Source organism: Watersipora subatra, chromosome 5 (genome assembly GCF_963576615.1).
Source record: "Watersipora subatra chromosome 5, tzWatSuba1.1, whole genome shotgun sequence".
NCBI lineage: Eukaryota > Metazoa > Bryozoa > Gymnolaemata > Cheilostomatida > Watersiporidae > Watersipora > Watersipora subatra.
The window spans coordinates 17,753,107-17,779,877 of record NC_088712.1 but is presented as its reverse complement, the minus strand read 5'-3'; the positions used below and the strand labels follow the sequence as shown (position 1 = coordinate 17,779,877).

General features: G+C 36.8%; 1 protein-coding gene across 1 annotated transcript in view; it reads left to right on the top strand.

Annotated features, from left to right (window-relative positions):
- Window positions 1-9,305: 9,305 nt before the first annotated feature.
- LOC137396514 (pleckstrin homology domain-containing family D member 1-like) overlaps window positions 9,306-26,771 on the top strand; it is a 43,170-nt gene continuing 25,704 nt past the window's right edge. The window contains exons 1-3 of the mRNA XM_068082820.1: window positions 9,306-9,404; window positions 12,527-12,675; window positions 15,739-15,922. Of these exons, the coding sequence (XP_067938921.1) occupies window positions 12,560-12,675; window positions 15,739-15,922 (300 nt within the window). The 5' untranslated portion in view covers window positions 9,306-9,404; window positions 12,527-12,559. The remainder of the gene's footprint in view (window positions 9,405-12,526; window positions 12,676-15,738; window positions 15,923-26,771) is intronic.

Sequence of the window (26,771 nt, the reverse complement as noted above, 5' to 3'; positions counted from 1 at the left end):
TTGATGAACTCATTACATAAATAACTTTGACCCAATAAACTATGAGATAGAAATAGGTACTATCGTTTTTAGTGATCATTCTGAAACTAAATATTTTTATTGCCATTAAAGTGAAAAAGCAATTTTATTTGAAGTCAACTGTACAAACAAGTGACTATAATCCAAAATATATTTTGATGGCAATTTAGAGGATTTGCTAACAAAGAACTGTTTTCTTTATTTTAGGGCATATAATTATGAGACCTGACCTTACTGAGTTAATAAAAGAGATGTTGAAGAGATAATATCTATTTTACAAGTTAGACCACTTATCTCATCCCTTAGTTTAAGGACGGTACGCCCTACTAACTGCCATGTATTTTTTTGATATTTAATAAAGAGCCTATTTTAGAAAATGAGGTTTGCTTATGATTACTCGCAAGTGAATGTAATAAGACTGTGATAGATGAGGTTAGCCACTTAAGAGGTCACATGTTATATGGGATACTTTGTATAGTTCTCTATATCTATTTAGGGTAACTATGGTTCTATGTCACAGAATAATAAGATAAGGCGTAAGCTTTTAAAAAGCTCTATTACTAGTTAAAAATGTTAAATCATTTCAAATAATTGTTTTGTCTAAATCAAACAAAAGTATTATGAGAATTTGAAAAAGAAGAAATAAACTTTTTACTATAACTGTATATTTAATCAATAACGGTTTTTTGTGTTGTAATCAAAGCTAAATACCATACGGTATTTGCAATACAAAATGCAAGTATATTGATCAGACTTCTACAAAATAAGATTGAATAGGATGGAATTGCAAAGTTGCCTAAAATTAATCTGAGTACAGAAATCACTTGCTTTGATATGATTTTGAGGCAAACCACTAGTAAATGTTTCGGCATGCATCAGACTGCCCATTATGCAGCTTGGTTAATCAATATTGTGGTGATGCCTTCTGGGAGAAACATCGACTGACAGTTAATCTAATGAAACCACAACACTCGTTCGTCTACAAGCACAATTTACTTATCGTTGTGTTCTTAGAAGTAAAAGGGAAGCTTGGTTTGATGTAGACGTCTTTATTGTGAAACCACCTGTAGAGACTGAGAACCATGCATTCGGCCTTCTCTATTTATATGGAACTGTATCCAAATCATGTAGCCAAGCTTGCCTTTTTTCAGTAACCACATGGGAAAACTAAAAAAAGTCGTGCAATCATAAAGTACTGTGTAAAAAGATTGCATAACCAGTTAACTAATCAGTTCATGGTGGAGAGATTTAAAAATATAGTCTGCGATATCATAACACATATCTATGTTAACTACATCATACAAAGCTATAACCAATGTTTGGCAATTAACTCTTATAGTTGCAGTATTAAACAGTAAAGGCAGATGGAAAAAGAGGAACAAACAACAAAGGTTTTTGTAACATGTATGCTGTTTGCAATATGTAAAGGTTTAAAACTAAATGAAAGAAAATAAGTAAGAAATGTTTACTTGTCGACTTTAGAATATCCAGAAGCCTTACTATTCAGGAATATGTTGTTTTTCACAATCTCCCAAATGCCATGTATGATATACTAGCGTGCAATCAGAAACTGTGCATAGATAAAAATGTGATCATGCAAACAATGGCTTGGGGATTGTGGTTAGGTGTGTCTGAGACCTTGGAAACCTTGAATCTGAGATCTGACACCTGAAGCAAAGCAACCTTGGACACTTTGAATCTGAGACCTTGAATCTGAGACTTTGGAACCTTGGAGACCTTGAATCTAAGACCTTGGATACCTTGAATCTGAGACCTTGGAGACCTTGAATCTGAGACCTTAGAGACCTTGAATCTAAGATCTTGGATACCTTGAAACCATGAAGACCTTGAATCTAAGACTTGGGTGTCACATGAAGTTTACTTTCATGAATGGCATTTCCTAATGCAGTCTGAACTCCAACGGCTTTCAACTGTGCAATCATTTCTTCATAACCATCTTCGGCATCGATTGAACATGGAAAATCATTTATACATCAAAACCTTCCTTTTCATCAGATAATTCTGCATCAATTAAACTGTCAAAGTGTTCTTTGAAAATATCATTTATAGCTTTACTAGCTGCATTACCCGTCTACAGGAGCAGATTCACGGGCAGCATAAGGTTTATTGAGTGTTGTCTTTCATACGGTAAAACAACTATAAATATGCAGTCTACTGAAATTGTTGCCCTGAATATGCATACACATATTATGATGTCAATAATGATTGGGGAAAACAATAAAAATCTACAATGTTTTTTACAGCTAGATGCGTGTAAAATCTAGTAAATATTCTAGATTCATGTGTCTAGATTCATGCATCCGTTCATACCCGTCTATGGCCTGGCCCGTCATACCCGTCCATGGCCCGTCTACCCGCCTTGGCTGACCAGTCTATACCCGCCTCGCAGTTGATTATCGCGCTTTTGCATTCGCCTCGCCATCAATCGCCTCGCAATCATCCAGCCCGCATCCGCCTCGCAATCAATAGCCTCGCACTCAATCGCTTCGCAGTCAATCGCTTCGCAATAAATCGCCTCGCACTCGCAACCAATCACCTCGCAATAATCGCCTCGCACTCGCAATCAATCGCCTCACACTCGCAATCAATCGCCTCGCAATCAATCGCCTCGCAATCAATCGCCTAGCACTCAATCGCTTCGCAATCAATCGCACTCGCCAACTCATCCGGAAAGTCGCGCCTGGATACACTCGCTGCACTCGGGGCGAAAAAGGTCTTCCGCGCATCCCCGAGTGACGCCACGGCCCCAAACCGCTAGCTGCATAACCCGTCCACAGGAACAGATTCATGTACAGCAAAAGGTTTATTGAGAGTTGTCTTTTATACTGTAAAACAACTCCAAATATGCAGTTTACTGAATTTTTTTGCCCTGATCACACTATGCATACACATATGCAGTCATATAGGTCAATAATGTAGGGGAGAACAATGTAAATCTGCCATACGTTTTACAGCTAGTCTACAATGCATCAGTCTCAAACCACTCAAATCGGAGTTGCCCTATTTGTGTACAGAGAACTGATAATGAAATTGACATCGCTAGGCAAACTGAAGTTCTTCAAACTGGCAGTATTGAAAAGTTTTGCATCTTTTAAAAAATTATACAAAATATTTTGCTATCGCCAGCATTTATTGAATGGAGACTTCCACATTCTTAAAACACTAATCATAGCCCACCAGTTTTTCGTCTATAGCCTGTGTTTTGACATGGTATATACAAACAGCAATGAGGTTGTGTCAATAAAATTTATAAGTATAACAGCACAGACAGTATGATGTCAAGGCAGATACAGCATTAGCACTTTACAATAGTAGAACAAAGCGCCGACATGATAGCCTTTGTATGAGATACAATAAGGAAAAGAAATGCATGAAAAGATATATATACTGAAAAATATGTTAGAAAATGCTGCATGTGGTATAGCAGAACATGAAGGACATAAAACAATAACACAATGTTAGTTTAACGCAACACTTGCGGATAGACAACATTTTTGGTTTTTCTGTCGGGCGTATGAAGAAACAGTTTTCGGCGTGTGTCTACTTTTGAGCAGGCGACGTATAGCTGGTCATGGCTGATGCAGGGTGACAGTAAGTCGATAGCAGCTGCTCTCTTTCTTTTCACAATAACGTATCGCAACCCTCGGGAGTACTCGTGAAAGTTCTGTAATAGTAAGTTACAGTAGGCCTACTCGTAGCTGGAAAAAATTAGTAACTCGGCTGCTGAAGGAAATGAACATGACCCACTATCACGAACAGCGGCAAATCCAACGTTATTAAGCAGTGGAGATGTGGCAATTCATAGACAATACAACATTGTATAAGAAACACGTACCTTTTTGATGTGGAAAGTGGTGAGAAATGCATTTTTCCAGTGGCTCCAAGAAACAAACGTTTACGTGACCTTCTCGGTACACGTTGGCAGTAAATATTAATTGCATGTAAATAACTACTCGTTAATTTATTTTATTTAATGAATAGTACATTTGTATAGCTGTATAGACACCTTTGTATAGGCCGCAGAACTCAGGAAGGTGCTTTTTAACACGGCAGAAAATTTGCCGTTTAAAAAGCGTGCTAACCGGGGATTTCGGTTAATGCGCCCGAGCGGTGAAAGAAAAACAACAGAATCGCCACACCTTTACATAAGCCGCTTGGCTCAAATCGTCAGAGAAAAGTAGCGGCTAATAGTCCATATTACGATATTTAGTATTCATATTAGTTCGGTTGGCTTCGTTCGACCGAATGAAAAAAGAAAGACCGCTCTATAATTTATTTACTGTTACTACACATATTAATTCAGTTTGCTTCGTACGACCGAAATTCGTACGACGATAAAAGAAAAGACCGCTCTATAAGGCGGACAATCAATCAGACAGACAACGATTGCCGTTTATATAGTAGATTATCGATAGTGCCAATGAAAAAACACTCGTTTGACTAATGCGACGCCATGTTTTATTATTTCCGGTTTGCATAGCAACAGCTTTGGGAGGCAAATTTAGATTGTTTTAAGCTTCTATTAGTTAGGCCGAGTTTAAATTTTTAAAGAGCATACTTGATTGGCTTAAAAAATAAATGTAACTTTAAAAACACAACAAATGCACGTAACATTGAGGTTACTAACTTGCTATCGCTATTACACAAGTTTAATCGTATGACTTATCCCCAAATAACAATCAATAATTCATAGGTAGTAGCGAAAGTGTGTCTGTATTTTCTCCCTGGTCTTCACTCTTTCTATTCGCTGGAGACTCAGCCAGTATTTATAAAGCTGATATCTCCTCTCCTTGTCTTCGCTGAATTGTCTCGGCCGGAATGGGCCATAAAACTTTCTGTTGGCATGTTCTGACACCGAACTGGTCTTGCCGATAATCAACCGGTTTCCTCCATCTAGGCCAAACCGACTTCCTCCACAATGCAACTAAAAAGTAGAAAAAGCATTACACTAAAAGCAACGAATACAACTCGGAAATCCAAACATTATCAACCAAAATCTTTATACCGCAAGATTAAACTTCGTGCATTATAATGCATGCAGCGCCATAAGGATTTGTTGCATAATAAGTGCAGTGAATGCTTATTTCTCACACGCAGTAAATATTTTACAAGTTGTAAAATACTTAAAAAGTTTGTTTTGATGTAAATAAATAAAATATGAATATTGCGATAAAATGACTCATACCAGAACAAGATGAGAATTCAGCGCTAGATGAAGCTATGAAAATTGAATAGAAATATGTACAAAGGGTAAACTTTGGGCTCAAGATCAATAGCTCTTCCCTGCTTGCAATACATAGTCACCTAAATACATGCTAGTCCTGCCTCAGGAAGTGTAAGTATAACTTTTACTCTGCAATGTTTGTTGCAGTAAGACCGATTTACTAGCGGAATAGATTTGTGCTGTCAAATTATGAGCCATAACTCTGTTGTTGTTTATACTTTTTATTGAGGTTAGCATGAGAAAATAGAATTCTGTTGACTTTACTAACGATATAGAAATCTAAATGGAACATAAATGAGTATATGATATGAGTGGTGGAAATGATACGCTACATATGTAAACAACTAAGTACAGGATGGAGTAAATTAGATGCAACTTTAATCAATTTTCCAAATCTTCATGCAGAAATTCAAATACAAAATAATTAAAAGTCCAAACACAATAGGTGAGTTTATCGCGAACGTCATGAAGAGGGCGGAGATATCGCTGGTGTGTGCCTAAACACATTTGAACAATTTACCAGCAAACGATATAATGGGCACACTCACAAACTGCCAATAAAATTCCGTATCATTAGTTTCTTCGGAGTTGTTAATAAATTTATGTAAGTCAATATGGCGTTGTCTAGGCAACAACATAAACAACTTCTGTTTTTGTTATTAAATATATCTCACTTTCATGGATTGTACACTGCCTACACTACAAGAAGACATAAGAAAAAACGATTATTGTTTTTTTAACTGTAATATTTTTACGATTTTTATATATATTTTATTTTGTAGTAGTTTTTTATATTTAATATATTAAATATTTATAATTCTCAAGATGGTCAACCCGCGCAACCATTGACTCCAAATGTTGGTTTTCAACTCAGATTTTTTGTAATTTTTGTTTGTTATGGCGTACAGGACTGAGAGTGCTATTATTAAACTTGTGAACAATTCAGTGTTCATTCTGAAAATGTCTCAATCGTAACAAAATAGCAAATTGTTGCTGCTATACATGAGTGAACATCGATAAAAAATAATTGCCACCATAAAATTGCATTCTGGCAAAACCAACCAATCGAAATGCATCTCGCTAGTGATAAAGTTATGTAGAGAAAGTCTAGCGTTATTGCTCTGCAAGAACACGCTGAGTAAGTTCTAGCGCAGACTAGCACCTCACAGCATGATATCGCTCTAAATATCGCCTAATGGGTTTTCACCTTAAGAAATTTATACGCCTAGCAAAAAATAATGTGGTGATTTGTTCGATGACTGGCAGTCATTGTTTTACTAAGCTTTCGTTCAAGAAATAGCGCATTTATTTTAAGAAGCTAGCACGTGCAGTGATGCGTATTTAGAATATTAACCTTCAAATGTGGTATAAAACACTTGCTCTGTGTGTATCGGTGCTCCCTTTCATCTGTTACTAATCTCTTTCCTTCCCAAACTTCCTTTCGAGACACATGATTTCTGTGAACGAATAATGACATCATAGGGGCCAGTAGTAAATTAGCAAGAAAATTATGAAATAGAATTTCCGCCGCTAAAGCGAAGAAACAACTTTTTATCAGATCAGATGTTGGTGGTCTGAAAGGGGCCAGAGAAGAGTGAGCACAGGCTACAACTATACGTGCACTGGTGAGTCCAGCATCCTATGAGAGTCGGTATTACTGAAACATGGTGAATGTTGTGGAAGGGGTGCATTGGGACGAGCCACAGCAGACTTCATGGGTCGACGGGGTGTAAGCGTCTCGTCTTGTGCTGATCGCCATCTTGGTCATTTAGACTTGGGACTCACAGGACGCCACTTGGCCTCTGAAGTATGGCTTGCAATCTTGTGCTGGGCAAAGCTCGGGTTGCCATTTATAAGGACGCTGAGCCCAGCTCTCTCTTATTTCTGTTAAGGTGTCAATGAGCCTCTGGTGGATGGAGTTTTTATGTGTGGTGAGCTTCTCACGCTGGTCAAAATAGCAGTTGCAAAGGATGCATCGATGAACATGCGTACGTTCATGACATCGGAGTGCACATGACACGCAGGTAGTAAAATTGCAATACTTGCAATTAAATGCCATGTTGGATGATGCGTACTAGTATGTTAGTAGTTTACTACATATTTCACTTCAGTTCGAATTGCAGCAAAGCCATTTGATGTTGTTAAAAAAACTATACATTATTTAATGGGCTTAAAATCTTGCAAATTACATCATAGCCACTTTCACATAAAATAAATACATGTTTGCATGTGAAATAAACCCTACTAGGCAAGGGTAAGCAACTCCCAACTCAACAGTGAACTTGCAACAGACTCGAGGGTGAGCTGATAGACAGACTTGAGGGCGAGCCAATAGACAGACTCGAATGCTACCAATAAACAGACTTGAGAGTGAGTCGATAAACAGACTCGAGGGCGTGCCAATAAACAGACTCGAGGGCGAGCCGATAAACAGATTTGAGGATGAGCCAATAAACAAACTAGAGGGCGAGCCGATAAACTGACTCGAGGGTGAGCCGATAAAAAGACTCAAGGGCGAGCCGATAAACAGACTCGAGGGCGAGTCGATAAACAGACTCAAGGGCGAGCCGATTAACCGACTCGAGGGTGAGCCGATAAACAGACTCGAGGACGAGCTAATAAACAGAATTGTGGGTGCATTCTCTCAACTTTTAAATCTTGGTAAGCCAATCACAATAATTCTTCATGTTCAGGCAATATATAGTCTGCTAATATCAAAGCACGCAATAAGAGCTCTTGGTATTCAATCAATAGCATTTATAGTGAATACAGCTAAGATACGCTGGCTGATATTACAATGCTAATGTCAAAAACAGTGACAAGAATTTGATACTCTACTTTCCCTTGGATGGTCAAGCAAAGCTATAATTAAAGAACGCAGTATCTTTATTGGTACTATAACCCACAGCGCGAAACAGTAACACAGTCAGCAATGCCCAAATTGAAAGGTTATTTAACAAACCAAAAGAAGAATCCCCAGTTGATTGGCTGCACAATAATTAGGTCAACTGTTGCCACAATAAGATATTTCGAACACAAAAATAATAATATGTGTCACTAACTAATCACGTAATATGAGTATTAACAATTTGTTGAGTATTTATAAAGTAACAAGCAAGTCTTAAAAGACTATGGTAAAAAAGGGTTAATATAAAAATTTGCTACTATGAAACATACATATACCGTACACTACAACGGAAATGTATTAAGCGAGCCGAACGCATTGTAATTAGACTTGAAAAACTAATCAAACTTGAAAAACTGCACTAAATCAAATCACAACGTAATATAGCTTCTATAATAGGTAATATATATACGTAATATAATCAGCAGCTCTATTAGACTATTATGCACGCTGGCAGCCTATAAATACGGGTACTAACTGATATTAATTTCTTTCATTTTTCTTTTCCATTTTAGCTCTCTACAAGGCCACAATTTTTATCTCAAAGACTCCGTTCCGCGATGATAATGGTGAGAACTCTGAGTCGTACTTATTGCCAACTTTTTTTTTATTACACATGCTAATCAAAACACCGAGTTTTATCAGCCAAGGGTTTCCTTGACACCAGCCTCCGGAAAATCCCCGGGGATTATAGCATCATTCTGTAACTTCTACCAGAGCAACATGTAGAAAAAGTGATGCGACTGCAAAAATCACGCATTTATTCGGTTTTCTGTTACCGACCGTTTCTTATAAAGAATTGTAAACATTTGAGTGTTAGTACAGTAATTTATACGCAATTTTTAAAAAACTTGTAAAACAAAATTAAATAAAATAATACTTTTTACATTTTCTATATTTATATGATCAAATAAAAAATGTGCCTAAAATTTTTTAAAAGCTCTCTCAACGATTATGTTTTACGTATGGCTTCCGGTAACATTGCTTTTTTATAAAGTGCATAGGCTCTTTAGCGAACCACAGCTACGATATCGTTCTGTAGCCTGTTTCCTCATAGCTGCAATAATGAAATAGATTTCAGCAGGGAAGGTTTAGAGCCGATACTAGTCTACAGTTTAACTTCCTTCTTGGTAGCGCGTTCGAAACAGTTTGAGATCACTACTCTTCTTCGCTTTTGCCACGCCGCTATTATTTTGTATTTTAGTAGACTAGCTGCTCACTGTACGTGATTATAAAGTAAGTGATTTTATGATGTGATATGCGGCTTGCTAATAACGTGGAAATCGCTATCGTGTGCCACGATTATTTTATTCACAGTTAGCCTAGGTTTGGTTCTACATTTTTGCATTAGTTGTTCATAATGTTTTGTACGATAAGAGACGGCAGTAATTTTGATTATTATTGTCATGCTTCCGGCTCATTTGCTTCAATCCAAAGCTGATGTGTTGTGATAATTTTCTAATGTTCCAAGTTTTTGTAAATTCGTTTTTGATCTTAGTTGTACAAGATCAGTACACCTACAGCTAATTATTTAATTACTTGTTGTTGATTTTAACAAGCAATTAATAGAGAAACGTGGCTTGTATGAGTTGTACTGGTAGATTAACCTTTAAAAATATGTTTCAAACAGAAACATGATTTTGTAAGGCCTGTTGTATAAATCAATGTACTCACATGTACTGATGTGAAGATCAAGAAGAGCCTCTGTCTTTCGTTACACTTCCTTATATCCTCCCCTATACTGCCTTACACTAGCTTATCTACTAGCTTTACCCACTAGCTTTATCCAGCTTTATGCACTCACCGTAATTACCAAGACCACCTGTACTGCCTTGAGCTCAGACACCAATATAGCCTGAGCCTAACAAATCCCATAATACAACAAGGCCTTACCCATTTTAATCTGGCAGAGTCAAAATACAATATCACAGGTTATTTATGATAAGCTTACTTTTGTTTGGTGTTCAATATTTTTAGTTGAATTTTTTTTCAAATAATTTAGTTGCATTTTCAAATAATACTGAAACTGTTAAGCATTACTGTAGGAAACATCAGTAAAGGCAACTCACCGTATTTATTTAAGTCTGTACATCTGATGGTTCATTTTTTTCATTTTACTATCTTGTTGTTAAGTTAGCATAAGCATGTTTAAATTAACTTAAACATGTTAAGCTAACTTGCTCGAGTTTTTTATATTGACTATGTAGCATGTTTAAGTTAACTTAAACATGAGTCAAAATACAATATCACAGGTTATTTATGATAACCATACTTTTGTTTGGTGTTCAATTTTTTTTAATTGAATGCATTTGCAAATAATACTGAAAGTGTTGTGCATAGAAAACATCAGCTGAGGCAACACTCCATATCTATTTAAGCCTGCACATCGGAGGGTTCATTTTTTTCATTTTGATATCTTGTTGTTAAGTTAGCTTAAGCATGTTTAAGTTAACTTGACAAGAGTTGTAGACACATTACATGTAGGCCTAGGATGGCCTAGTGGTAGCACCTTTTACTGTCAATCATGGATTTGGTGGTTCAAGTCTTGCTTAATGCTGATCTGACAAAAAGCTCTCAGCAAACTTTTAACACGAAATTGCTGGGTCTTTCGGATCTCGACCATAACTTGGAGGCTCCCTGTACCACACTGACAACGTGGGCAAATTAAAGATTCACTTCTTTCCTTCACACATTGGGCAAGTGAAATGGCTACCTGGCTCTGTCAGACTGGACGTGTTGCTTAGGCATCCCTTCAGGTTAATCTGGCAGCTTCGGGAGTGGTAGATACTGAGAACTGGGTCACCTCATCTCTACCATACTGCTCGACCCAAGCATGCATTGCTAAGATGCAAGTCATTGTCGATTTTTGACAGACAGCAAGCCAGCCACATGTGGGCTTTCTGGACACAGTATTTGAAGTGCTACATTTTAGCTTTCTAGTTAGAATAGTGCATCCAAGAGTAATTTCAAATTATGTTGGGATATTCTTGATTATGACGGACATTATGGCATACTAATGCACAAAAGTACGATCATTTTTTACTAGAGTGGTAAGAAAATCAGGGGGAGTTTTTTGTTTCTGAGCTACCAGTTATTCTACTCGCGATTAACTAATTCCATTTAAGCTGGAATTATTGGCATTAAAGTTGAGGGGAGCTGATTGAGCCAATGTGGTTCGACTTGAGAGAATGGATTTCTTTACGGTAGAAGGAAACAAGATTGTGAGAAGTTCTGGATAAACCAAAATTGTTGTTGGGCTAGCAACTGATACTTAGAAGTCTGGGAAAACCTTCACCCGCAGTCTCACATATAATTATGAAGGCTAATGAATCGCATCTTCTAAAGATGAATTTGGAAATGTGATTTAATATGAATAAATGTACACCAGTCATCGCTCATTAGCTTCTTAATGACCTCTGAGTTGGTGTTACCCGGGAACCTAGCAATTTTTCTGTTCATAATCACAGCTTGCTGTGTCTACACACTGACCGCAACTGTATGTGAAGCCTGTACTTACGTAGATCATACGAACATACCAATTTACGAAGAGACTCAAAAGAAAAACTAAATTCAAATAAAACACATTGCATCAACCGAACCTTACACGAAATTCAACAAATCAGACAGCAGATTCTCGACCTTTCATGGTGCAAGTATTAATGTGACAGGTCATATCATTTTCAATACAAATGAGGCATGTCACACAATGGGCTCACATACTGTAACTTGTCCATGCGGCTTAAACTTTTGTGAAGTCTAGTCATTTCTAACATTCATAAAAAATGTAAAGTTTGTAGCGTGCGGTTGCTATGACCTTCCTAAACGTCAACAAATAATACTCTTTAAAATCCAATCTATCTTCTTTGAAGACAAATTTCAACTTTTTTCGTGTTGACCATATTGATCAAAACCACCTTTGATAAAAATCTGTATCTCAAGTTGAATTGCTTTGATTTCAATTCTGAAAACAGTCATGAAAAGCTGAGAAATTTCTCTATTACATTGGGCTCATTTGTATTGAAAATGATATGACCTGACACTTTTGTAAACAACCCCTCGAAGATCAAGTATGGTGTCTGCCTACTGTAAGCTAAGGATATTATAAAGAGCCATATTGCACAAACAATGTCTCTGTAATCTTGGCTGGAAATGTCTGAGTTCAGTAGCAAGGAACCCTCAATGACTGGAGACATGGCCCAGTTGCATAGAGCAATTTAAGGTTGGATGTGATTCATGTCACCACCAGTAGTCTTTTTCAGGAATCTAACCCCCAGCTTGTTTGCAGACCACTAGAACTGCTCTTTTTTCCTTATGCATTGCAGACTTGAACATCATCAAGCTGTATTGGTCTGTTCTAGTTCGCGGTCGCACTATCATTTCCTTAATGAAGAATGCCTACAGCAGACGAAGAATTGGCTCATGTGCAATTGACGGGTGTCTTAAGCAAGCGACCCGTAAACCTTACAAGCCAATCAAGTGGAATCATAGCTAGCAAATGGTCTAAAAGGTAAGAAATCTTCAATCTCTCTGTGTGTTTGGAGAACTAACTCTCACCTAGTAGTCAGTAATTGGGGAAATACAACGATGCGATTTATTTTATTTTTATTGGCCAATAAATGAATTGTAGCTTTGCAACCAAAACAATTCTTTGTATGGATTTTTTAAAAGGTTGATGAGAGTCAGAAAGATGTATTTGTTGAAATTTTTGAGACAAGCATGTGACCATGCTTATTGTTTCAGGCCACGAGCAAAGTAGAAGGCCTATTAGAACAGAATACTTTTAACACCTTTGTACCTAGTGTTGTATATAGAAGCTGGTCCCCTGATCCTTGATCAAATTAACAGCTTTCTATCGACTGTATAAACATATAGAATAGCACAACTCATTTTGATGATTTGGATACGGATATGGTCGGACTCAAGTATTTTGTAGACCATAGATTAGTTGTGAAAAACCACACCATGAATTTTTAGAACACAGGATATTATTGACAGTGTTTTATGATAGATTCATGGTATAGTATTTTCATGGCCGTTAGATAGTTCGATAGTTCATTGTGCAGATAACATGATTTTTATGAAATAAAAAATTATTTCACAGAGTCGTGGAAACACAGTCTAGGCATGTATGTATTAAACTTAGAGCTCAATCTACGAGCTAAAATTTTAAACACTCTAAAAACACTATGCCTACTTGTTGTCGTTGAGATTAGTTTTCTTTAGCTGGATTTGGCTGTATCTGTTAAAGTTTAGATTGTTTTTAATGTGATCAGATTTTCCCAAGCTATAATATAAAGCTTTATATTTTATTTGAAGCTTTATATTTTATTTATATTTTGAGAAAGACTTATTATAAGTTTTTTTTCATAAAATGAAAAATTAAAGGATGTTTATTGGACAGTATTACAAATAATGTACGAGATATACATAATTTTAATTATATTATAATTTCGATATATAGCTAAAATTATAGTTTTAACTAAATTAAAATTTATTTTACATAATTTTATTTATAAGACCGTATTCCAAATGATGTAGAAGATTTACAACTTATGACCAGCTATAATGTGTTCAGTTAACAGTTCATTGAAATCATTGGTGACCTAGAAGATACCTGTGTGCATGCATTTGTGTACTGAGCACCTGCTATTACTAATGATAGCCTCAGGACCAATGTGCCACTCTTGAATTTCTGAGCCGATAGCTGATCAAGTTTGCGAACAGAATCCATCGTTTTTTTGACTTCATCACCCTGTTTGCACATGCGCTCGTTCATGAAAAAGTCGCCATCTTTGTAGAAAACGATTGTCATTCTCTTGATTAATAGTATTTTTCGGTGTTGTTTTGATACTAAAATAAAAAATTTGCAAACAAAAGGATTGTTTGCAATAATTAATTGCAGAAGCTTCATGTTTTTAACAATAAAAGTTGTCCATAAATATGGCAGACAACGATAGAATGACGTCACGAAAGCGAAGGATTATGAATGTAATCCCTAAAGCTTTTCTATAGTAAGAGCGATGTCCATTTGTTCATTCGAAGCCACGCTAAGAAAAAATATTGCACCACACGGAAATCAAACCCAAATCTTTGGATTTCCACCCAGGCCCACTACCATCTGCACCACCTTTCCACATCTAAGAATGATTGTACACATAGCTATTACTATCTCTCATGGCGCACAGGGCTGCCAGAGTAATAGTCTCCCCTATATAGGGAGAGACGTGTCTGTCTAAGGCGATAGTTAGAAGTTATATAAAAGATAGCGTCATTTAGGATTCGAACTCGGACTATTCAGCTTAGTTGGCCAACACTCAAGCACAGTGCCAATCGATTGCCTTCTAGCATATTAGAATAATTTTACAGATAGTTATTATCTGTGCTTTATCTGCGCACCTGGCGATCTCTCACAGCACACTAGACTGTCAGGGTACTAGTTACTAATAGGAGAAAGTAATGTTTTTGTCTCAGAGCAACAAATCACCAAGTTCGGGTTATCCATCTCTGTTTTTTGTTTCCACCTGCTGAAATAACAACACAGTTTTCAGTAACGAACGATCAGTTTTGGTCTTGTAAAAACTTAGGCCACGATTTTACAAGTCCAACACACCTCGCCATTGTCTAGCACGCCTGACCTGCAAATGACAGGTTTTGGGTTCAAATCCCAAATAGACCATGGATGGTGACAGGAATGACATCCAACCTTAAATTGTTCTCTGCAACTGGGCATATCTACAGTCAGTCAGGTTCCTTTGCCACTGAATTCAGATGTGTCCAGTCAAGATCATCGAGACATTGTTTGTACAACAAGCTCTTAACACATGCACAGCCTCTGCTTGCAGTATGCTAAATGCTGGTTCACATTATATCGTCATATCTCGGCGTTGATGCCACAATACTTGGGTGATAGTCAATGATAACAATGTTCACACTATCACAAACCCATCCCGTTTGTATTAGGAAATACTCCATGACGTGTTCCCATTTCTCTTTTTAACTTTTTGAGATGAAACCTCTTTGCAATTAAATACTAGCCCCGCAGCGACTATTTTAAATGAATATGATTAAATCACGCCATCAGCGAGTTACCATCATCAAAATGGTTCACGTTTGAAAGGCGGTCATCAATCCTCGACGAAACGTCGGGAAAGTTTGACAGCTGCAAACTTTTCTCCCGTATCCACATTGCTTTGTCGATGCCATCGGTTCACTTAATCAACGATGAACACCGAAAGGTAAAGACTGACAAACATTGATATAGTATGAAGCACCCTTAAGCTGACATCATGCTAGATCTTTGAGAGGCCCACACACTGCCTTCCTACTCCTTTTTAATGCTAAAATGCTTTGTCACTCCAGGGTATTAAACTAGTATTGCGATTACTTATTCTCTTTATCTTGCCTTAAAGTCTTAATGAAATCATCTCATTCAATGATATTTTCCTCTAATCGCATCGCAGCTTCTTCTTCCTGGTAGTAGTTAATTCTCTCGCCTGTCTCTGAGGTAAAATGTAACAAAAGATTTTTGGATGTTTGTTTTGTCATCTACATAGTATTCGCAATTGCCTAGGTTCTTTGTGGTGAAGGACGGGTTTCTCCTGTACTACCCTGAGAAGGAGCAGAAGGAGTTTGAGAGGAAGAGATGCGCAAATTATCGGCCCCGCGGTGTTATCGCCCTTGGTGACTGTATCATCACAAAACTGCAGGAGCAGGACTTTCCGTATTTGATATCTATAATTAATGAACTCTCTCAGGTGTGTAAATATGTTGTGCAGACAACTCCATTTTTATGAAAGAAGCTTAATTTATAGACTCATGGAAACACATGCTGTGAGGATTAAAGATGAAATACACAAAATTTTAGTATATTTTATCAAAAAGTATCAGAATTTTTCTATCTTTTGCGATTCTTGTTGATGTTTGAGATAATCAGACTGTCAGGATATGTCGAGACTAAAATCGACTAAATTTGATCACGGTTAAAATGCTACGTTTAAGCGTCTAAGTGTGACTAGTTATGATGTTTATAGTTTTAAAGAGACTGACAGAATAGAGACGCGTGACAACTAATAAACTATAGCGACGATAGCCACTAGTGACATCATTTCGGCACATATTTTTCTTCTGAGCACTCTAGCCATGATCAAGTTTTGTCAATTTTAATTTTGAAACATCCTGGCAGTCAGATCATCTCAAACATCAAAAATAATCACAAACAACAGAAAAATATCGATACTTTTTGATAAAATATACTAACAGTTTGTGTACGCTCATCTTAAATGATAGAGTTACAAGGACCCATGCTGGATAAACCAAATGTATCTATGCCACTGAGTGTTTTTTACAAAAGAAATCTTTCTAAAATCTTCATGAAACTCTGCCGATCATTTATGGTCTGCAGTGTTATATGATAACAAAGAAAATTTGGTGGTCTTCCGTTTATACATAAATTTTGTGAATGGTCGTTTTCCATTCACGTTAGTGATCACTTTAAAAAACTTGACTGCTAAAAGAAATATTGTAAGAAATAAGGGTGCTATGCTTTCACGATAAAAATCAAGTAAAAGCATATTGATCCCAAGTTCATAAAGAGTAGCTCTATGTTGTTCATAGAGTTACTAAAGATTTAAAGGTGGTTTCCTACATTTTAGATTTTTATAGTTTCAAGTGGCTCTGCGAGCAGTCGTAGTAACAACTGTATTATCCCGGCTAATCCGCAACTCTGCAACTTCCGTGAAATAGAAACAGCGAAAACCGACAAGACATACAACTTTGGTTACATGTAAATTTTTGTCGAATGTTTCGTGCTTGCGAAAGACGGAAATAACACTTATGATGCGCAAGAACATGCTGTGCAAGCTATTCCATTTTAAACGTTTTTCATACTTCAATCGTTCCTATTTTGAAAGTGTGCTGCTTAGTGAGACACGAGTACATTGCTATGACCTCTGGAGTAGAATTCCTTATCTTTTTTAACAAAACATTCATGACAATCTCCAACGTGTGAATGTCTATTGAACACTTATCACCTGGTGAATACGCATGATGTAAACAGTGCGTATCATTTTAGCACACCCTGGCTAAAAGTGGAGATAACATATGGTATACATGGCAGACCAGGTGGTGTTGTCATGCCACTAGCTCTAGTTCTCGTAGACACACGAGTACAAGTGATTATCATTGGTCAATGCCGGTTGTACAAGTCAATTTTTGACAGTTTTTAATGGAATTTTGCAGTTAGAGGGGAGTCGTGCTATCACAACGTACTAAAAAGACACTCTATTTGCATAATCTAATAGCCTTTGTTGACATGAATGTATTCTACACTGATAACAGCCTTATCTTGGTTCTTGGTACTTGGTCTTAGTCTTTTAACTTTTGATGTGTTGAGAATATTTATTCACTAGATCCACAAATAGATATTCTTTGCATTTGATATTGGATTAAATGACTCTCACAGTCCGCGAACTTGAATTTTCACAAAGCTAGAAAGAATTGGTTAGTCAGAGGTCACTCGTGCTAGGTTTGCCTTCAGTTTCTCAACATGTACACTGACAAAATATGGAAAAGGTGTCCATCTTGGAAACACACAATAAGCATTCGTTTGGTTTTCCGCATACCTATAAATTTGAAGTTATCTTATGCCTACAGCTTTCATCGATATATGACCATCACAGTAGTTAGTTTGTCGATTACTTGCGAATGAGTTCGATACACCAAATATGTTTGTTACATGGCAGATGTTTAGTAATCATGTATATTAGTAAGTCCCACTTTGTCATTTTTGTGTGCGTTCAGAGTGTGTGCGCCCCTGTGAGTGTGTCTGTTAGTATGTGTAGATGCTATGCGTTCCCATATCTTTTGTCCAATTTTGCCCAAACTTTTCTCGTATATGCTCAGCTGTGCCTTATGCCAGGTTGCTAAAATATTTGGCGTTAAAACTCGTTTCTGGTTCCCGATAACCAGCCTCCTAAACACTCACCTGCTGACTCTACTCACCTTCCCATGAACCAGCCTCCTAAACACTCACCTGCTGACTCTACTCACCTTCCCATGAACCAGTCTCCTAAACACTCACCTGCTGACTCTACTCACCTTCCCAAAAACCAGCCTCCTAAACACTCACCTGCTGACTCTACTCACCTTCCCATGAACCAGCCTCCTAAACACTCACCTGCTGACTCTACTCACCTTCCCATGAACCAGCCTCCTAAACACTCACCTGCTGACTCTACTCACCTTTTCGATAACGAGCCTCCTAAACACTCACCTGCTGACTCTACTCACCTTCCCGAGAACCAGCCTCCTAAACACTCACCTGCTGACTCTACTCACCTTCCCAAGAACCAGCCTCCTAAACACTCACCTGCTGACTCTACTCACCTTTCCATGAACCAGCCTCCTAAACACTCACCTGCTGACTCTACTCACCTTCCCATGAACCAGCCTCCTAAACACTCACCTGCTGACTCTACTCACCTTCCCAAGAACCAGCCTCTTAAACACTCACCTGCTGACTCTACTCACCTTCCCATGAACCAGCCTCCTAAACACTCACCTGCTGACTCTACTCACCTTTCCATGAACCAGCCTCCTAAACACTCACCTGCTGACTCTACTCACCTTCCCATGAACCAGCCTCCTAAACACTCACCTGCTGACTCTACTCACCTTCCCATGAACCAGCCTCCTAAACACTCACCTGCTGACTCTACTCACCTTCCCATGAACCAGCCTCCTAAACACTCACCTGCTGACTCTACTCACCTTTCCATGAACCAGCCTCCTAAACACTCACCTGCTGACTCTACTCACCTTCCCATGAACCAGCCTCCTAAACACTCACCTGCTGACTCTACTCACCTTCCCATGAACCAGCCTCCTAAACACTCACCTGCTGACTCTACTCACCTTTTCGATAACGAGCCTCCTAAACACTCACCTGCTGACTATTTGATTGACAATGAACAAATCTCGAGCAACACCTGAGCTTACAGCTAGATCACTTTATATAACACTTACGATAGATTAAAGGTGTTTTGGATTTTCTATGCAAATCCTGGAAGAGTACAAGAGTGACAAAATAACTAAAAAACATTCATAGTGGAGTGGGTTTAGCACTGTTTAAAAGCCGGGCTCGTGAAAACCAGCCTGTTAAACCTGTTAACCCAAAGGCAATTTGATTGACAATGGAAGATAGGCCAGTCATCTCTTGGCCAACTGCTAGTAGCGTATAATTGTTAAAAATATAAATATAGCTTTAAATGACAGGTGGACAGACATGCGCTCATTTGCTGTCAAGGTAATTAAGTTTCCTCAGCACTCTGATCAAAGTGAAACTTATGGCACTTCTCCTAAAGGTAGGAGGGGTGTCCATATTTGTACCCGAACTGCATACCTCAACACATAGGCTATTGGAAAGCATTATTTGTTGGAAAAATAATCATGAAAAACGGTTTTTGACCTTTACAGATGTTTGTAATGCAGTCTGTGTGGACCCTTAGCCTGTTAACCTCTGACCTCTGTTGATCAAAGGTTTTCCATAGTTGATGAATATAGCAGCATTGCTGTCCTTAACTTATCTTCGTGTAGAGCATGACGCTTTCAAGACTGCTGCCGTTCCTCTAGAAATAGAAGAATACTCTTTAACTAGAAATTCCACTGTCATACAGCCCACGACCAAAGTGATATTGGAAAAAAGAAAAAGGGTACTGATGGTTGAGAAATGCAATATTAGCAGTCAAATGGCACTGCAGTGCAATAGGATAACTGCAATAGTAGCTGTAATGTACTGGGTGTGGGTGTTATTATATACAACAAACAGCAATAATGAAAGGAAAAGATTATATGTTTATATTTTTCCCCCTGCAATAGGAGAAATGCAATATTGGCCAATATTAGAAGTAAAATGGACTGGTATTATTATAATAACCAATATTATTAATATAGTAACAATAGAAAACCACCAATGCACAATTTTGTTTACATTTCAAAACGTCATAGCTAACAATATCGAGAAGTTGTGATATTCATATAGATTTTTAGAAAATCTATTTAAAATGTGTTTGGTCATGACAAACAGCAATAATGAAATGAAAAGATTATATGTTTATATCTCTCCCCTGCAATAGGAGAAATGCAATATTGGCCAATATTAGAAGTAAAATGCACTGATATTATTATAATAACCAATATCATTAATATAGTAATACAGTAATAAGAGAAAACAAATGCACAATGTTGTTTGCATTTCAAAACGTCATAGCTAACAATATCAAGAAGTTGTGATATTTATATAGATTTTTAGAAAATCTATTTAACAAAACTATTTACAAAAAATAATAACCGTAACATATTACCCATCATCGATGTTGTTAGTGTGACTATTACACTTCAATAGTCATCTAAACTTAAAATTAAATATTGTAATAATCTCATAAGAATCGCTAGAAAAAAATATCATCGTCATTTCCTTTACTGTCGCTGATTTGGACATCAGTTAGAATACCAAAGTACTCAAAAGTTTCCAAAATGTCAGTTACTTTGAAATCGGCAAAAAAGAAACGATTTCTGTACTTTTACGTTAATTACAGAACCCTTCGACAATTCGACAATGCTATAGACCTGTGAAGTGTGCACGTTATTCTTTCATGAAATGTGCACAACTTAATGATTCTATTCTCTGTCGCTCGGCGTTTTGTTTGCCGGTCTTAACTTTTATTAAACCAAGCTTGTCAAGCGTTTTGTGAAGAATTTCAGCCAAATTAATTTGTCTATTTGTGTATAATCCGATCAGATGGGTAAGTTTTAAGAGACTGTCGACAATTTACAAAGACTTGGTAATATATTTGAATAGGCTTATATGTGTTTTGTATTGTTATTATACTTTAACGATTCTACAAAACGATGGTTAAACTTGTTGATGAGATTTTGAAACAAGGGTTGCGACGTTCTTAATGAATAATTTTTGTAAGTTGTGGGCACATGCATTTATCATAAAAACTCTCAAGCTTCGCTCCCGCTCGTTTGGTCGTGGGATAAGTAGTGTTGGGGTGCTGATCTTGACCTTGCATTCCTTGGGTAAATAAAAAACTAGAGTAAGTTTCCTGAAACCAACGTTCTGTATAATCAAACATTTGGTTGGTATTGCTGGCCCTTTAAAATAGTGCTAAAACATAGGCGTCTGAATCTGTACATATGTGTTTGTGTATATACGTGTTTGTGTGTGTGCATGTGTGTGTGTGTGCGCGTGTGTGTGTGCATGTGTGTGTGTGCGCGTGTGTGTGCGTGCGTGTGCGTGCGTACGTGTGCGTGCGTGCGTGCGTGTGTGTGTGTGTGTACAAATCCAGTTTGCAGCGGATTTCTCATTCTTAAAACTTTATCGCTATAGCTGGACGAACGGATGCACAGACAAACAGACAGACAAACATTGAGATTTATATATGTATAGATATAAAATATACATGTATATATCTGCAGTTTTATTTCTATAAGCGAACAGACAGAGAAACTTTGTGCTATCATGTATAGATGGATACGTACACCAGCCACAAGTGAGTGTATACATCTGTGTTATATATGTGTGTATGTATATATATATGTGTGTATGTATATATATGTGTGTATGTATATATATGTGTGTATGTATATATATGTGTGTATGTATATATATATGTGTGTATGTATATATATGTGTGTATGTATATATATGTGTGTATGTATATATATGTGTGTATGTATATATATGTGTGTATGTATATATATGTGTGTATGTATATATATGTGTGTATGTATATATATGTGTGTATGTATATATATATGTGTGTATGTATATATATGTGTGTATGTATATATATATGTGTGTATGTATATATATGTGTGTATGTATATATATGTGTGTATGTATATATATGTGTGTATGTATATATATATGTGTGTATGTATATATATGTGTGTATGTATATATATGTGTGTATGTATATATATGTGTGTATGTATATATATGTGTGTATGTATATATATGTGTGTATGTATATATTTGTGTGTTATTGTTATAAACCGGTATTTGAACTCCTTTACTTGAACGACACTACAAAAAGGGTTGAAAAGTCGAGATCCACCCTTTACTTGGAAGCCACTTCTATTTGAACGCCACTATTTGACATTCTTGATCAATTGATCTTTACTAACCCATAAAATCAAGTGATCAGTAGAAATGTGTCCACAAAACCATGCTAATAATTACTCAATAACAATAATTCGTTCATTGTTTCTGTTCGTATTAAAGTCCATTTTCCAAGTTCAAGTCTACAATTTTTTCGTTCAAACTTTGCAAGCAACACAATATTAGTTCCTTGTTTAATTTGTTTTCCTAGTTCCTTGTTTTTTATTCTTTGATGTATGTGAAAAGAATTCTCGCTTTTATGATGGAAAGAAAGTGCAACAAAGGCTGTAAGATCATCGTAGGTCAATTGCAAGCAATAGATATCAACTGTTAAATATATGTATCAGCTTTTTCCTGCATATTTATTTGGAGATCTATGATAAGTTGCATCCAAAAGGGATAATGTTGCACCGCCCGAAGGAGAGTGCAAAATATAGACGACATTCAATTCGCCCGTGAAAGGGTTAAATTCATCTTCTCAATATTCTGGTGAGGTGTTTTAAAAATAAAACGCCACCCTTCATTTGATCGTCACCTCTAAAGTGCCACTCCAAGGAAAGGGTTGAAAAATAAATACCCGTTGCGTTCAAATAGAAGCTTCACAGTATATGTGTGCATGTATATATTTGTGTGTGTGTATGTATAATGTCTATGTGTGTCTCTATGCAATCTAGCGCAGCAGTGTAGTAATTCGCTAATTACTATCTAATAAAGATAAATAACAATTGACAATTTATATATATATATATATTAATCTCTGTTATTCTGTCAACGATTTGGACAATCCAGCTGTAGCTATTAGAATTTTGGAATGGAGAATCTTTGCCACAGAAAAGTTGATTGCGGAACTTCCCTTCTACCAGGAAATAAGCTAACCAATTGATACGCAAGATCCATTGAATTCATTGGGCAATATGAGTGGTTAAAAAGGCATAGCGACTCTGTATTACATTACGTTATGGCGCAATATCACTAAAGTTTGCTCTCACGGCTCTTATTAGTAAGTTTAGCAATACAGATACTAGCTTGCTCAAATTGGCCATTGGCAATGTGCCAGGCTAATGGCAAGCGGCAGGCAACTATATTACCTGCCACGGTTTATTAGCTGTCTTTTAATACCTGTGCAACAGCGGAAATTTCGCTAGTCATTGTTATAAATAAAGAAACAAGTTGAAGGATTGAAGGATTTTAATTTTTATGTTAAATGATTGGCTGCTTTCTATTTATTCTAACGGTCGTGTAGTTATTGTATTGATAAGTAAATTGATTTGAACAGGCTGCCCTTTAGTAGACATCGGTTGGAAATGAAGTCATCAGCAGAAAATGGATGTATATTTTGTTATCGACAAGGGATTGCGGAGAAGTCCCTTGGGCACTCCGGTGTGTCTTTTTATAGATGCGCCTTTGGGCTGGTATGTTAATAGCTGTCACTCATGCATATATGACGTAGGAGAGCTGGCTACTCGAGGCATGCTTTACTGACGAGTTATTTGTAAACGTTTTTCTGGAGGCGGTAGAAAACGTTTCCCCACTTGTAACTTTTGGAATCGCTTTGGTTTATAATAATTGCTGCAACTTTGATGCAAAAACAAATATTAGCCATTGATTGAAATTTTTGATTTTATTTTTATCCTGTCAAGTTTAAATAATTTGAGTTTAAACTTTGAAGAGTATTATAGTGATATAATATTAGTGTTAATTATTTTTAATTATTTTATTTTGTATTTGTTATGTATTTTATATTTATATTGTATTCCTATTTTATATTAAGAATTAACCAGGCGGTGCTCTGGATTTGTTTCATTCTCAATCAGATAGTCAGCAGGTTGGTTCAGGAGGCTGGTTCACAAGAACCGGATAGAGTTTTAAACCAAATATTTTAGTGACCTGTTGAAAGCAATGCGTAGCATCTTGCAAAAGGTTAAAATTCCTCATGCAATCATGTAAGACTTAGGTATAATTATTAGGACGGCCATACAGGGATTTCTTTCAATGGGTGTTTATGAAGCTAGTTCTCAGAAAACAGATGGAGTTTTCAATTCAAATATTTTTACCGATCTGGCAGAGGTGCGTGTGAAGTTTAAATGAAGTTCGTCATTTACGGCCATTTGGAGCATTTATGCAAACTGACAGATACACGTACACAATGCCAAAGAGGATGTTTTACTGTAATTTTGTTTCGTGGGTTCAATACTTCACGGTGTCGAAATGTTTATTAAAAGATTGAAGAAAATACATAAAAGTCAGAAGATAAAATACATAAATCTCTCTTATATTCTGGCCCAGTGAAATCTCTCCATAAGCATCATTGTGCTAGCAGCTATTACAGTTTGCTATTTTCCTGTTAAGTGTAAAAGTACACCTTGTGACACCCTTCATCATGCCCCTTAAACACTATCAACTCTCTAAATTGTCTAATTAATTTAAAGGTAGACTTGCAACAAAATTCACATTACAGTTATTTGGTATCAAAAGATTCACTATGTTTTACTCTGCTGTGTTGAAGGTGCCAAATATGTTGAAATGTGATTACAAGCTTTTGAAAGCTCAAAAACCAACAGTTAATCGCAGCCATCACAAAACTGCCGTAGATTAGAATCTCTTTCCAAAACGGCTTAAATGGGACGTAGTTGTACAAGATGGCTTCTGTTTACACTTTTACGCAACCTCATTCGTTGAAATATTTTCACAAATATACTTCACGCATTCAATAAAACCATGTCTATTGTTCTTACGCGTCTGTTTTATCGTCATTGTAATGCTGTCACTTTCAGCAGTGATATCTTATAACTTACCGTAAAAAATTCATTAAACATTTTAACCTTACCTCGAAGGAGTACATATCATTGTCTGATAATCATGACGAGCCTGTTGGTCACCTCTGATAATCGAAATGTGCTGCAAAAATTATTTGCGAAGTATTGGGCGTATTGGATGTATGGCACGTACATCACAACAGAGTAAGACACGGTGAATCTTTTGATACCAAATAACTGTAATGTGAATTTTGTTGCAAGTCATTATTTAAGAAAAAGAGGCAAATGCTTATTTATGATTAATAAAAAAGTAATTTTAAAATTTAGTTTCTATCTCACGGATTTTCGCTCATCACAAGAGGCACTGACCGATCTCTATGATAAGTGAGGGATTTCTCTAATATACAGTCGCAAAAGGAATAATTAAAGAAAAGGCAGCTTTTCAAAATCAAAAAAATGTCCACACTAATTAAGTTATGCAATGAAAAGCTAATAATGCAAATGCAATTTAAATAAACAATACCTTTGCTGACCACGCTGATGCTATTGGAAGTGTTGAACATATCAGCACAAATAACTTTCCAAAATGGCAGTTAAATTATCAGTATGCAACCTCATAGTAGTGTTTCTCTGAAATATCTGTAGTTGTCACAAATGTTGGTTTTGAACATAAATGGGTGAGAAACTTGAACAACTTTTAACCAGCTACACTACTTTTCCAGCAGTTGTACAAATAAGTTTTACTAGTACCCTGGCAGTCTAGTGTGCCGTGGGAGATCATCAAGTGTGCTGATAAAGCAGAGGGAATAAGTAGGTGCACAATTATTCTGATACATGGAAGGTGAATGATTAGTGCGTAGAAGAGTGATGGGAATAAGTTCATGGGTTCAAACCCCGCAAGATGTGATATTTTTTCCCAAACTTTTTCCCAAACACGGCTCTTATTATAGCAAAAGTTTACTAAAATATTTTATGTTCAAGCATTTAGTGTCAGCATCATTTTTTTACAGTTTCTTTTGGTTACCAGGCTCTTTTGGTTACCAGACTCTTTTGGTTACCAGGCTCTCTTGGTTTCAGGTTCTTTTGGTTACCAGGCTCTTTTGGTTTCAGGCTCTTTTGGTTACCAGGCTCTTTTGGTTTCAGGCTCTTTTGGTTACCAGGCTCTTTTGGTTACCAGGCTCTTTTGGTTTCAGGTTCTTTTGGTTAGTTTCTTTTGGTTATGGATCTTTCAATCATAAAAAATCTGGCATCTGTCATCGACAAAATAGTGTTTGAATTGGAAAATTCCAGTGTACTCCGCTTTTTTCCTTTTCCAGTAGTGGTATACCTGTTCTAGCATGCACCAGATAGCTATCGCACTCAGCTATCAGGGTTTGAAAAATCTAGTCTTAGTCTAGTGTACTGTTAGAGATTGTCAGGTGTGTCGATAAAGCACAGATAATAAGTATGTCCACAACTATTCTGAAACAATGGAAGGTGAATAATTAGCCCCGATTTCAGTGTGTCAGGCTGCAAACCCGAATATCATGAGTTCAAATCCGGTACAAAGCAATCTTTTATTGCAACCTCTAACCGTGTCTTCTGACGGAATGCCCTTATCATAGTAAAGATTAACCCAGGATCTCAGATGAATGTGCGGAAATGGTTGTAGGAAGCATTCGTGGAGTACCAATGTATGCATTG